Genomic DNA, 13,185 nt, shown 5'->3' with positions numbered 1-13,185 from the left:
GGATCAATTAAAATTTGAATCGTTTCGATTCATATTCGATTCATTTCGATTTGCATCATTCACATTCGATTCGCATTAATTTCTCTCGATTCAAATTTCATTCGGATCAATTCAAACCAATTCATTCTAATTCAGATCGATTGGATCGGTTAATTACGATTCAAATTCGATTTATTTTGATTCACATTCGATTCGAATCGATTAAAATTCGATTCGAATCGATTAAAGTTCGATTCACATTCGATTCGTTTCGATTCACAAAAAATTATCTCGATTCACGTTCGATTCGTTTCGAATGGGATCAATTCATTCTAATTCGAATCGATCAGACTGATTCATTATGACTCAAATTCGATTCATTTTGATTTAGATTCGATTAAAATTTGATCCGGATTGATTAAAACTCGATTCGGATCCATTAAAATTCGATCCAGATCGATTAAAATTCAATCCGGATCGATTAAAATTCGATTTGGATCGGTTAAAATTCGATTCGGATCCATTTTAATTTTTCGATCCGAATTAATTAGTCCGATTTAGATTAAATTAATCCGTTTTGATTTGAAATCGATTTTTGTTATAAAATTTTTATTTTTAAAGAACTTTTCAATTTTTTCAATATTTTTATATTTGATTCGAATTTGGTTTTTATTTTTAATTAAATCTTTTTATATTCGATTTTATATTAAATTTAGTTATATATTATTTGTTTTGAATAATTCAATTTTGATTTTATCAATAGAATGAGAGAAGATTTATATTTATAATCATATAGGTTTAATTGAGTTAATTGGTTTTAAATTAATAGATTTACCTTTTTAATCCATAATCTTAATGGATTAAACCTATTAAACTCAATTAATTAACGTAACCTAAATAATTAATCCAAACATTTTTTTATTGGATTGGGTGGATTAACATAACCCATTTAACCCAACCTAATTGGCATCTCTAAATTGAAGTCAAAAACCACTTTAATTAAATGAACTATACATTAATAAAATTAAATGATGGAAGAATAACGTAAACATTATCAAAGAATTTTGAATCTCATGTAAATCATTTTTAAAATTCATAAATCAATCATTCTTCATTTATTTATTTTTTGGTGATTATGATAACAACTTTATTGTCAAATTTTATATTGAATAATTATATTGAAAAATATGTAACATGTGTCACCTTCTAATTAATTCATTATGAATAATTCGGATTTTTGTTCGTTACTTGTTGGTTTAGCTCGGAATTTATACGGTTCGGTTCGAGAACGATTTATTTGGTTCTATAAAAAATATAACAAATTAGAATCAAATATTATTCGATTTGATCCGGTTCAATTTCGATTAGAATCGGGTCGGAACTAAGTTCCGGTTCACACCTAATAGAATATTTGAATAGTGAGACCATAAAAAAAATGTAAATCCAAAAAAAAATCCTAAAGTAAAACTAATTTTCAATTTGTAACCTAAAAAATAAATTCCTCAATTTGCAAATGATGTCATTGGATTGTCTAAATTTGCAAAACGGTGCCAATTAAATATTTGACCAAACCTTGGCCGTCATTGTTAAATATAGTCTTATGTTGCATTCCACATCAGAATTAATTGGCACATCATCAATTTCTGAAATTAAATAACCGATAAATGAAATCGGTTTATCAAAAAAATCCCATGAATTTTTAAATATGTGTCTTGGAATTTTCTGGATCGTTCGATTCTATCATATAGTAGATTTGAACAACCTTATCGCAAAGGGGATGTAGCTCAGATGGTAGAGCGCTCGCTTAGCATGCGAGAGGTACGGGGATCGATACCCCGCATCTCCATTTCCTTTTTATTTTATTTTTTAAAAAATTTTATTTTCCGACATGATTCATTTGAGAGAGCAAATCAAAGCCACAAGATTCTTCAAGGAACTTTTTACATTCTCTGTCAAACTTTACATCACCCTGCACATACAAACAATTTCACAAAACAAAAACATCCTTCTTTCTTTTTTCACCATCAGAGACATGATGATGAGACATTTGCCAGCTTCCATGATACAAACCCAAGCAAAGATCTCTCACCTTCACCTTCACCAATCATGAAACAGGAGGGGATGGCCTTCCCGATGAGGTAAAAGCTTGTCAAGTCAGTCAGATTCTCTGAATATGTAATATGTGGTGGGAGGAGTCATGGTTCTTTTCCCTTGGGCTTTGGCGACTGACGTGAATTCCTATAAGGCGATCCTTGAGGAAGGTTCAAGCTAGATAAGCTCCTCAAAGGCTGTCCATTTCTCGACACAAACCCTCCCCCTTGAGTCCTGAACCCGTTCTTGACAACGGGCTGCATCGTTTGGAATGAATAAGACGAGCTGGCAAAGTCTTTGAGACCCGGTAATGGCTTCAAGGCTTCAACCACGTCGCTCATCTTGGGTCTAGCTTTCGAGTCCCGGCTAAGGCATTGGGCGGCGAGCTGTGTAGCCTTCTGGGCACCTTTGATCGAGAAGTGACCCTCTAACCGAGGATCTAACAACCGGTAGAAACGTTTCTTGTCTAGGAGATGCGGTCTCGCCCATTCAACCAAGTTTTGTTCCCCGTTTGGACGGTTTTTATCCATGGATCTTCTCCCAGTTAGTATTTCTAGTAACACTACTCCGAAGCTGTAAACGTCACTCTTGGATGTCAGGTGCCCTGGTACAGAAAGAAATTTGGTTTAGTCCAACACTCTCGCAACTGTTTAAAACCTTTGACACCAGAAGAAACACAAGCTGTTCGAGATCTCAGACAAAACGTAGACCAATTTCTTAAAGATCTATTTTTTTTATTCAATTTTCACATCCAGCGAAATGAGCAGCAATGCAGTGATAATGTAATAAAGAGAAGATGAAATTATGCCTGCCTCACCAGTCATTACATATTCGGGGGCAGCATAACCATAAGTTCCCATGACTCGGGTTGATACATGGGATTTTCCCTCGTCTGGAGCATCTTTTGCAAGACCGAAATCTGACAGTTTCGCATTATAGTCCTGAAACAGGAACATTTGCTTTCTAAAAAAAGGGCGGACAAAGGAAAAAAAAACTTGAAGCTTATTGAAATTTGACTTGCAGAAATACCGCATCTAGTAAGATATTCGACGTTTTGAAATCACGATATATGACTGGTTTTTCGGCTTCCTCGTGGAGAAAGGCAAGACCTTTTGCGGCACCAAGTGCGATTTTCATTCTGACAGCCCAAGGAAGGGGCAGTGTTCCTAAACGATAACCAAGAATTGTATTTAAACCATACGAGAACCCTGAGAATCCCAGAAAAAACCAAACAAAGTGAGCACGAGTTTGTTATTCACATACTCCTGAAAAGGTGGTTCTCTAAACTTCCCCGAGGCATAAACTCGTAGACCAGGAGCCTCTGATCGTCTTCAATGCAATATCCAACCAACTTAACTAGGTTGGAGTGTACAAGGTTCCCAAGGAAGTTAATCTCGGCCTGTCCAAAGCAAAGAAATGGAAGCACGATATTATAATCAATGCGATGCTAGTATATATATGTCACAAAAAGATGAGATATAGGATGGTCATACAAGCCATTCCTTGTGACCCTGAAGCCCATCTGTGTTCAGAGTTTTAACAGCCACTGTCAGACCGGTTCCGGGCTTGACAGGAGCAGTCCCATTCTCTTCTATCCATCCTTTAAAGACGCAACCAAACCCGCCCTCGCCCAGAAGAGACTCCGGTCTGAAATTCCTAGTGGCTAACTTGAGGTCGTTGAACATGAACTTCCTCAGTTGAGAAGAAATCTTCAGTTCCCCACTCATTAGAGGGGTCGAGCTCGTGCTCTCTGCATTGCTATTAGCCGTAGAGGGAACTGGTTGATCTTTTTGCTTCTCGTTAACAGGTTTGGCTTCTGCTGCTTTGAATTAAAAAAAAAACAAAACAAAACAAAAAGCCATTATTGGACCACTGAGAAAACTATATCGCTGATTCACCTGAACGTAAAGGCTCATTACAGAATTCCACCCACAAATTCGTGTTCAGTGTTCTTTTGTTTTCAGATAAAATAAGGCTGTTGTTCTAACAAAAATGATGAAGATTTTAACCATGGGAGAAGAAGAAGAAGAAGAAGTTTATGGTGGGTGATCAAAGAGGATCTTAGCATTGTCTTACATTCATCTATATTGAATCAAGCAAACAATTTTTTTTTTTTACATACGAAATCTACCGGCCCAGAAAAAATCCAATCTTTCAAGCAAAGGGAATTCCTGTTTCGAGTTCATGTCCTTGCGGCGAAACAAAAACCCAATCTCCAACATCCTAAAAGCCACAAACTTTGGAAAACAAAAGTCAAAATCTTTAAAAGGAAAGGCAAACCTCGACATATTCTAAACAAAATACACACATACGTATCAAGTAACATGTATATCTTGATAGAGAAAGAGATTACCAGTGATGGTGGTGGCACTCATTGAGCTGTCAACCTTTGATCTAGAAGAGATGCAACCGAACATGAACTTGATTCTGAACCAAAACCCACCTTCTCTCTCATCGAAATCTTTCCTATCATTCTTCTTCTTATTCAAGTTCTTCCATTTTTCAGATTTCTCCGCAACCTTTTCAGAGTCTGACGCTGTACCCATCTCTTAGAAAACCCTAATACTGATCAAAGCACCATACCCAATAGCAAAAACCACATAAGCCGAAGTGATTCCGATTGTTGGCGACCCACAAATGATAAATACAGTTTTAAGTGAATGGAGAGATCAAAATCAAATGGAAATTAGCTGTGAAAAACTTTTAGTCAAAAGGGGAATTTTTTGCGTGCGCGAGCTCGAGAGAGAGAAGCTCCGAAAGGGCAGCCTGAGGAGAGAGACGGAGGGAGAGGCAAAGTGGTCAGCAATGGGCAGTTCGGGCAGCTCTTAAAAGAGAAACCGGGCAGCTGGGGCAGCCGAAAAAGGACCCATACAAAAATAAATTTAAATTAAAAAGTTAAATAATGATAAGAAAACTAAATTAAAACTCGATAGACATTATTGTATTCATTTCAAAGTGTTAGGATATTTTAATTTAATGAGTGTGCTGATGTTTCATTTTTCTTTATTGCCACATCCTCCAAAGTTGAATTATTTTCCGTTGAAAAAAAATACCACACGCACTATTTTAAAAACACGTACAAATAATAATTACCTTAAAATATTAATGATTATGTAAATAAACTATATGTATGAACATATTTTTGGAGATAGATAATATGCAATTGTATGTCGTCATAACGATTCTACATTTGGTTTTCCCATTTTGTAAAATTTATTTAATTATTTGTAAATTTCATCTTTAAAAATTATTATTCCATTTCTATAGATTGTAATCTTCATTAAAAGATAGTTATTTTTAAATAACTCTAAATTTTATCATTTTTATTCTGAATTTTTTTATTAATATAATTTAAAATATATTTAATCCCATCTATATTAAATTTAGTTTAGGCATAGTTATATTTTATATATTTTAAGTAAAACTACATAATTATATATTACTTGTTAATTGGGACCGAAATATCTTATATTTAATTAGATATATAGAAATATAAATTCTTTTCATAATGGTGCCACGTGGAAAATTTTTGGGTGTTCACCTAACTAATAAACTGCAAGCAACCAACTTAGTGGAATTACATGTAAATGAGAAATGGACAATTTATTCATCTTTAGTGGGCAAAAATATAAATTTTTGGACAATTTACATATTTTGAATATGGTAAATGGTCGTTTTCATAAGCAAGATATACTTATACTTATTCATAGAAATATATATATATATACTTTATAAAACCTAGTAAATAAGTCTCTAAACGCAAATTTTAAAAAAATATGATAAAAAATCTGATATGATATTATTTTAATAAATAAATTAATTAATAAATTAATAATAAAAATAAAAATAACAATATAATAATAATAAATAAATAAATGATTGTGTATATATATGTATGAATGAATATGTATATGTATATATATGAATAACGATGTATATATATATATTATGTATATATGTGTCATATGTAGTATATGTATATATATTCATATATATATATATATATATATATACATACATATATACATCACGGCGTTTTAAAAAGTATATTCTGATAATATATATCTCATATTTGTATCATAACATTGTTTCAAGGTAAGGTTTTTTTTACAATAAATTGTAAATAATCAAGACCATTTTATTTCCAATACTCAAATTAAACCATATATATCGACAAATAAACTTGTTTGTCCATACGTTATTTATTTATTTATGGCCTATTAATTTATACATTTGCAAAATGCAGTTCATAAAAATACTTTCCCCCTATACCAACCGGTTCCTCTACGTACCGGTAGGATTGGATTTGACCGGTTATTGTTATAGAAAAAGGCTGATTTAGACCCTTTATCTTTTTTTTTAAAACGACCGAATCAAATGTAGATACACGATTCATCTATCTAGAATTCGATACTAATTGTGATGAATCTATCCCTCGAACGATCAAAATGATTTCCTCCCCACTTGGCTTTGCCCATTCTAGAAAGCTTTACGTATACCCGTATGATTACGGGTGTATATATATGTGTGCGCGTGTGTGTTATACATATAGATAATCTAGTTTCTTCTCGTTTGGTATTTTAATCAGCCATTATCTATTTTCATGCATAAACTATAAACTATAGTGGTAATGTAGAAAAAAGCGTATATAAATAATATCTAAATTTTTATAAAATTCTCAAATAAATATATGAACTATAAAATTTATAAATAAATAACTGTATTTTTCAAAACTTCCACATATATAAATATCTAAATTTTTAAAAATTTACCAAATAAATCTAAAATCTATTAACAACGTTAAATTTGTAATAGAATCCGTCGATAATTGATGATTTAGCCGTCAAAACATACTGTTTTATTTGGTATATTTTTAAAAATTAGGGCGTTTATGCGGAAGTTTTGAAAAGTTTAGATATTTATTTGGAAATTTTATAGTTGAGATATTTATTTAAAAATTTTATAAGAGTTTAAGTATTTATATGCGATTTTTCCTAATGTATTTTACGTGATATGTTAAGGGGTTTGAGAGTTTTCCATTTATATTTAAACATAAACTTAAAGATTAGCGGAAGTAATCTATTATGATTTATATATGAGAAAAAAAATAACAATCACTAATTATATATTTATCCATCAATTTTGATCAGAAAAAAATAGTTTTACAAAAAAATATAAAAAGTTAATAAAATATATAAATATTTATTCCTATATGTACGTACGTATACATAGTTTATGATTTTAATTGTATTGGAATATATTCGGCAGCTGATCGTTTTATTAAGAAGGCGTGTTGCAATGAAACACGTTGTTTGTATTGTTCCACCACTACAAAAAACTTAGCATAGCTTTCAAACTGTGTGGTAGGTAATTAAGTGGTGGTACCAACCATATTTCATTTTTATTATAATTCACACTAATCTCAAAATCGAATTTAAATTTCCCTTCTTACTGTTTAGTAATTTTGATCCGCAAATCCATGGCAGCAAAATTCGCTTTTATATTAGACTAAACATGGATACAATTTAATATCTTATAAAAATAATTAAGTTCTGTAAATTTTTCATAAAAATAATAACCATAATTTGATTTTTTTTATTGTTTCAATTTTCTCAACAATCATATAAATCTCAAATCAAATTTAAAATTATTAAGTTAAAATTCCCTTCCTAGTTTTAGTAATTTTTGATCCGCAAATCCCTGGCAACAATATTCGTATTATACAAGTTAATATCTAATAACTTATGTAAATTTCTCATACTAATAATAATAATAATAATTTTGAATTTTTTTCATTTCAGTTCATGAAATTGACGAGACAGAGACAGAAAAACACATGAGATCTTTCATTCGAGTGTTCCACGAAGATGATCAATCAGATCATCAGCGGAGGTCCTCGAGTTTTGAATGTTCTACGGTTTTCAGGCTCTAAGGGTAAAATCGTCAATTCCTTTGTATCCACGTGGCGGAGTCACAGAAACCAGGACTTGCATGCGGACTCAAAACTAGTCGATTAATCTCAGGATTCCAACACACAGGCGAGGGGTGATCGTTGTCGTATTCTTCAAAAATAAGAAATATGAAATAAAAATAAAAAGTCCACGTCACCATCATGCAGAATTTTCCTATTAGTAACGCGAATCAAAGTTTTTTTTTTGTGGATATTTTTGGATACACAGAGAAAATAAACGAGGCAGGTGTGCAATGAAACTGTACCCGTAAGGTACATAAAGAGTTTTGATTATAAAGTTGCCATCTTCAGACAGCGACTCTTTCTAGAGTTTTTTGTTTTCTAGTTTGGTAAGAAACTGAACCCAAGCCCTCTTTTCCTTCTCTTTCCTCCTCCCCCTCCTTTCTACTTCAGTTTCTGGCTTGAAAAGTTTCGATCTTGATCGACGAGCTTCGTGTTTCTTCATCTGGGTCTTTTTGTTCAGACCGGAACCGAGGATTGTCGCCATGGATGACAAGGGAGAGATGGATGCTGTGTTGAAAGAAGCTGTTGATTTGGTAATGGAAGCTTGGGGATGAATCTCGTGGCGAAATCTCTCTCGTCTTTTTCTTTTTTCTCTCTGATTTTTTCAGGGCTTTGATGTTTCAGGAGAATGTTCCCATGGCGGAGGTCTTCGAGACACTTCGCTGTGATACGAATGGTCTCTCGACAAAAGCTGCCGAACAACGTCTCGCCATTTTTGGGCACAACAAGCTTGAGGAGAAACAGGTTCCTCATGTCACGAGCTTCTTCTTTTTTTGTCTTTCTAACTTTCATAAGATGATACGAAGAAGATCGATTCTGGTTTTGTTTTCTCGGTTTAAAGCTAACTTGTGGAATCTTCCTCCGTTTTCCTGCGCTTAAAACATGGATCTCGTTGATCTTTTTTGCTTCGTCTTCTTTATATGGCAGGTTGGTGATTGATAGTTGGCCCTGATCACCAAAAGTTCATAGCTTTTTTCCTCAGAATTGTGTTTTGGGTTTACTCTTGTTGTAATTATCAGACCAAACCAGTTCACTGTGTAATAAATTTTTTTTCGCAGGAAAGCAAGTTCTTGAAGTTCTTGGGTTTCATGTGGAACCCTCTTTCATGGGTCATGGAAGCTGCAGCAATCATGGCTATTGCACTTGCCAATGGTGGAGTTAAGTTCACTCCATATCTTCCTCTCAAAACAATCTTGGCTCGGGTTCTCGAGTTGTTTTTTCTGCTGTCGAATTCTGATGAGAAATGTTCGAATATCGAAACAGGGGAAGCCTCCAGATTGGCAAGACTTTGTCGGGATCATCGTCTTGCTTCTGATCAACTCCACGATCAGTTTCATCGAAGAGAACAATGCTGGTAATGCCGCCGCTGCTCTGATGGCTCATCTGGCCCCGAAAACTAAGGTATTGACACGGGAAAAAAAAAAACCGTCTTACGGGTTTTTGTTTTGCCTGATTCAGGTTTCTTCCAGTTTGATCTTCATGTTCATGGTTCTTTCACTCAGGTTCTTCGAGATGGAAAGTGGATAGAGGAGGATGCATCTATTCTGGTTCCGGGCGATATAATCAGCATCAAACTCGGTGATATAATTCCAGCAGATGCTCGGTTGCTCGAAGGTGACCCTCTGAAAATCGATCAGGTCCCCCCTCTACTGACACAAACTCTCAGTCCCCAACTGATGGAAAATTTTACTGCCTGTTGAGGTTAAACTTAGAACCAGTTAGTTTTTTCTTTATGCAGTCTGCATTGACAGGAGAGTCTCTCCCTGTAACCAAAGGTTCCGGAGACAGTGTGTACTCTGGTTCAACCTGCAAACAAGGAGAGGTTAAAGCCGTGGTTATTGCAACCGGTGTTCACACCTTCTTCGGAAAGGCTGCTCACCTCGTGGACACGACAAATCAAGTTGGTCACTTCCAGAAAGTAAGGAAGATCCATTCCTTCAATCCATCCGGATTTCATACAGAAACATTGAAGTGTTTTGTCCGGTTGGTGTCTGGTTTTTCTTGCAGGTACTGACTGCAATAGGAAACTTCTGCATATGCTCTATTGCTGTGGGCATGGTAGTGGAGATTGTCGTCATGTACCCAATCCAGCAGCGTGGATACAGAGCTGGAATTGATAATTTGCTGGTTCTGTTGATCGGAGGAATTCCCATTGCCATGCCTACGGTTTTATCCGTGACAATGGCTATCGGGTCTCATCGTTTGTCTCAGCAGGTTTGGCTTAAGAGTTCATATGAACTTCTTCTTCTATGAGCTCGATGAACATTTCCCTGAGATATTCCATTCGCAGGGAGCTATCACAAAAAGAATGACAGCGATTGAAGAAATGGCGGGCATGGATGTCCTTTGCAGCGATAAAACCGGGACATTGACATTGAATAAGCTCACAGTTGACAAAAACCTCATTGAGGTAAACACTAGAAGACTCTGGTCTGATTTCTGAAACATAGTTTGACATTGTGTTCTTTTTCCTTGAACTGCAAACAGGTTTTTGCTAAAGGGGTGGACATAGATACTGTTATTCTAATGGCAGCTCGAGCATCCCGAGTCGAAAACCAGGACGCCATTGATACCGCTGTTGTTGGGATGTTAGCTGATCCAAAAGAGGTAATAAGATAAGATCATTATCTTCATTTCTGTAATCAAAATGATAATGTTTGTTACAAAATTTCTCCCCTTTGATCGCTCACAAGGCACGGGCCGGGATTCAAGAAGTTCATTTCCTTCCGTTCAACCCAACAGATAAACGAACAGCTCTAACATACCTCGATAGTGAAGGTAAAATGCATCGGGTCAGCAAAGGTGCACCTGAACAGGTAACAAATAACAAGGGGGTGATGATTTTATCTGCTTTCATTTTTGAGATTTCAAGAAAACAAGAATCTGCAGTCAAATTCCTTACCCATGATTCTGCATCTCAGATTCTGAATCTTGTCCATAATAAGTTCGAGATTGAACGTAGAGTTCACTCCACGATTGATAAATATGCAGAACGAGGCTTACGGTCTCTTGCAGTAGCATACCAGGTAAGAAATCCGTGACCTGTGTCTTCAAGAGCTTTAAGCTATGTCTGTTCCTGCATATTGGTTACTCATTAGCCACAAACAGGAAGTTCCCGAAGGAAAGAAAGAGAGTTCAGGAGGGCCATGGCAATTTATTGGGCTCATGCCTCTGTTTGATCCTCCTAGACATGACAGTGCCGAAACCATACGAAGGGCACTGAATCTCGGCGTAAATGTGAAGATGATCACAGGTATGTTTGTAGCATGTATGTACATATGTTTGTATGTATGCATGTGTGTATGTGTCGAATACCATTTCTGTCATTTCCTCGGTATGTTTTCCATGATTCTTACGTAAATATGCTGGCAGGTGATCAACTGGCTATAGCCAAGGAAACAGGACGCCGTCTTGGGATGGGGACAAACATGTATCCTGCAGCAGCTTTGTTAGGACAGCACAAAGATGAGTCTATTGTCGCTTTACCTGTCGATGAGTTAATCGAGAAAGCTGACGGGTTTGCCGGTGTCTTCCCAGGTATATTCCCTTCGAAATTCTGTTTTTTCCTTCCAGCTACGAGCTCTGTTCCTCTGGTTGATCCAGAGTCTTTCCATCGATGTAATTGCAGAGCACAAGTATGAGATTGTGAAACGGTTGCAAGCTCGGAAACACATATGTGGAATGACGGGTGATGGGGTGAACGATGCTCCAGCGCTCAAGAAAGCGGATATAGGGATAGCTGTTGATGATGCAACTGATGCTGCTCGTAGCGCTTCTGATATTGTCCTGACAGAACCTGGTCTCAGCGTTATAATCAGCGCTGTCCTAACAAGCCGAGCAATTTTCCAGAGGATGAAGAATTACACAGTAATTCCCTTCTACCTCTCTCTGTAACAGTGTAACCGAACAAGTTAATCGTTTTCTTCTTTATCTACTCAGCTAAAGTTTGTGAATTTCTTGGTTATCTTGCTGCAGATATATGCAGTCTCCATTACCATCCGTATTGTGGTGAGTTCTCTGTCTAGTTCTTGTTTCATAACCGAGTTTTCATCGACTCCATTACCATCTGTATCTTCATTGACTCTCGTGGCAGCTCGGTTTCATGTTACTAGCTCTCATATGGCAGTTTGATTTCCCACCCTTCATGGTGCTAATCATCGCTATCCTCAATGATGGTCTGTACTTTTCTGAATCTCTGAAACAGAAACCCAGATCAAACCTCTCAACATAACGTTGTGGGTTGCAAATACTTCAGCTTATTCTTTAGCTTTTCTTGGTGTTTGTGGTGAGGCAGGTACCATCATGACAATCTCGAAGGATCGGGTGAAACCTTCTCCTCAACCAGACAGCTGGAAGTTGGCTGAAATATTCACCACTGGTATTGTTCTAGGCGGATACCTGGCAATGATGACTGTCATCTTCTTCTGGGCCGCCTACAAAACCGATTTCTTTCCTGTAAGTTTAAGCCAAGATTACCCGAAAACTAAATCACTCAACGGTTATGGTAATGCTGAAAGCTTTACATCTCAGAGAACGTTTAATGTGACGAGTCTTCACAAGAAGGATGTGAAGAATTTCAAGAAACTTGCCTCTGCAATATACCTGCAAGTCAGCACGATCAGCCAAGCACTGATATTTGTGACGAGATCCCGTGGTTGGTCTTTTGCTGAGCGTCCCGGGATATTCCTCATGGCGGCCTTTATCGTAGCCCAGCTGGTAAGCAAAAAGAAAGAAAGAAAAGAGCAAACCTTTCTTCATTTTTGCATCATCAAGGCAAAATCCATGTGACTTTTCTGTTCACGATCCTTCTGCAAACAGGTCGCAACTTTGATTGCTGTCTATGCCAACTGGGGTTTTGCCTTCATCGAAGGAATCGGGTGGCGATGGGCTGGTGTTGTGTGGCTATACAACTTGATCTTCTACTTTCCTCTTGATCCCTTGAAGTTCTTTATCCGTTACGCTCTGAGCGGAAGAGCCTGGGATCTTGTCATAGAACAAAGGGTAAGAACGGCTATAGATAACAGAGAAAAACTAAAACATTTACTGTACTTAATGAACTTGTTGGATCATTTGTTGCTGAAAGTTGAAATCTTTTACCAGATTGCGTTCACAAGGAAGAAGGATTTCGGGAAGGAAGAGCG

General features: G+C 36.1%; 2 protein-coding genes and 1 non-coding gene across 5 annotated transcripts in view; 2 read left to right on the top strand and 1 right to left on the bottom strand.

The window, feature by feature from the left end:
* Positions 1-1,752: 1,752 nt before the first annotated feature.
* Positions 1,753-1,825, top strand: TRNAA-AGC. Its single transcript has one exon. It is a non-coding gene; the product is annotated as a tRNA-Ala (tRNA).
* A 57-nt stretch (positions 1,826-1,882) lies between these two features.
* Positions 1,883-4,858, bottom strand: LOC104808020 (probable receptor-like protein kinase At5g15080). 3 transcript variants are annotated; one of them, XM_010533499.1, is made up of 6 exons: positions 4,424-4,858; positions 3,564-3,892; positions 3,334-3,469; positions 3,100-3,236; positions 2,888-3,011; positions 1,883-2,674 (listed from the first exon to the last, which is right to left on the bottom strand). In XM_010533499.1, exons 1-6 carry the CDS (start codon positions 4,614-4,616, stop codon positions 2,175-2,177), a joined length of 1,419 nt encoding a protein of 472 aa, XP_010531801.1. In that variant the 5' UTR covers positions 4,617-4,858; the 3' UTR covers positions 1,883-2,174. The 3 variants fall into 3 exon arrangements, with proteins under 3 accessions (XP_010531801.1, XP_010531804.1, XP_010531802.1); XM_010533502.1 differs by having other exon boundaries at positions 3,564-3,886; XM_010533500.1 differs by having other exon boundaries at positions 3,564-3,889; positions 4,424-4,857.
* A 3,518-nt stretch (positions 4,859-8,376) lies between these two features.
* LOC104808019 (ATPase 4, plasma membrane-type-like) overlaps positions 8,377-13,185 on the top strand; it is a 6,052-nt gene continuing 1,243 nt past the window's right edge. Inside the window, exons 1-20 of the mRNA XM_010533498.1 lie at positions 8,377-8,577; positions 8,669-8,788; positions 9,103-9,201; positions 9,308-9,445; positions 9,547-9,681; positions 9,783-9,962; positions 10,052-10,258; positions 10,335-10,454; positions 10,532-10,651; positions 10,738-10,860; positions 10,966-11,070; positions 11,153-11,297; positions 11,417-11,581; positions 11,673-11,911; positions 12,020-12,052; positions 12,138-12,219; positions 12,339-12,499; positions 12,575-12,760; positions 12,863-13,045; positions 13,145-13,177. Of these exons, the coding sequence (XP_010531800.1) occupies positions 8,527-8,577; positions 8,669-8,788; positions 9,103-9,201; positions 9,308-9,445; positions 9,547-9,681; positions 9,783-9,962; positions 10,052-10,258; positions 10,335-10,454; positions 10,532-10,651; positions 10,738-10,860; positions 10,966-11,070; positions 11,153-11,297; positions 11,417-11,581; positions 11,673-11,911; positions 12,020-12,052; positions 12,138-12,219; positions 12,339-12,499; positions 12,575-12,760; positions 12,863-13,045; positions 13,145-13,177 (2,625 nt within the window). The 5' untranslated portion in view covers positions 8,377-8,526. The remainder of the gene's footprint in view (positions 8,578-8,668; positions 8,789-9,102; positions 9,202-9,307; positions 9,446-9,546; positions 9,682-9,782; positions 9,963-10,051; positions 10,259-10,334; positions 10,455-10,531; positions 10,652-10,737; positions 10,861-10,965; positions 11,071-11,152; positions 11,298-11,416; positions 11,582-11,672; positions 11,912-12,019; positions 12,053-12,137; positions 12,220-12,338; positions 12,500-12,574; positions 12,761-12,862; positions 13,046-13,144; positions 13,178-13,185) is intronic.

Source organism: Tarenaya hassleriana, unplaced genomic scaffold (genome assembly GCF_000463585.1).
Source record: "Tarenaya hassleriana unplaced genomic scaffold, ASM46358v1 Cleome14, whole genome shotgun sequence".
NCBI classification, from domain to species: Eukaryota; Viridiplantae; Streptophyta; class Magnoliopsida; order Brassicales; family Cleomaceae; genus Tarenaya; species Tarenaya hassleriana.
This window is presented reverse-complemented; position numbering and strand designations above follow the sequence as displayed.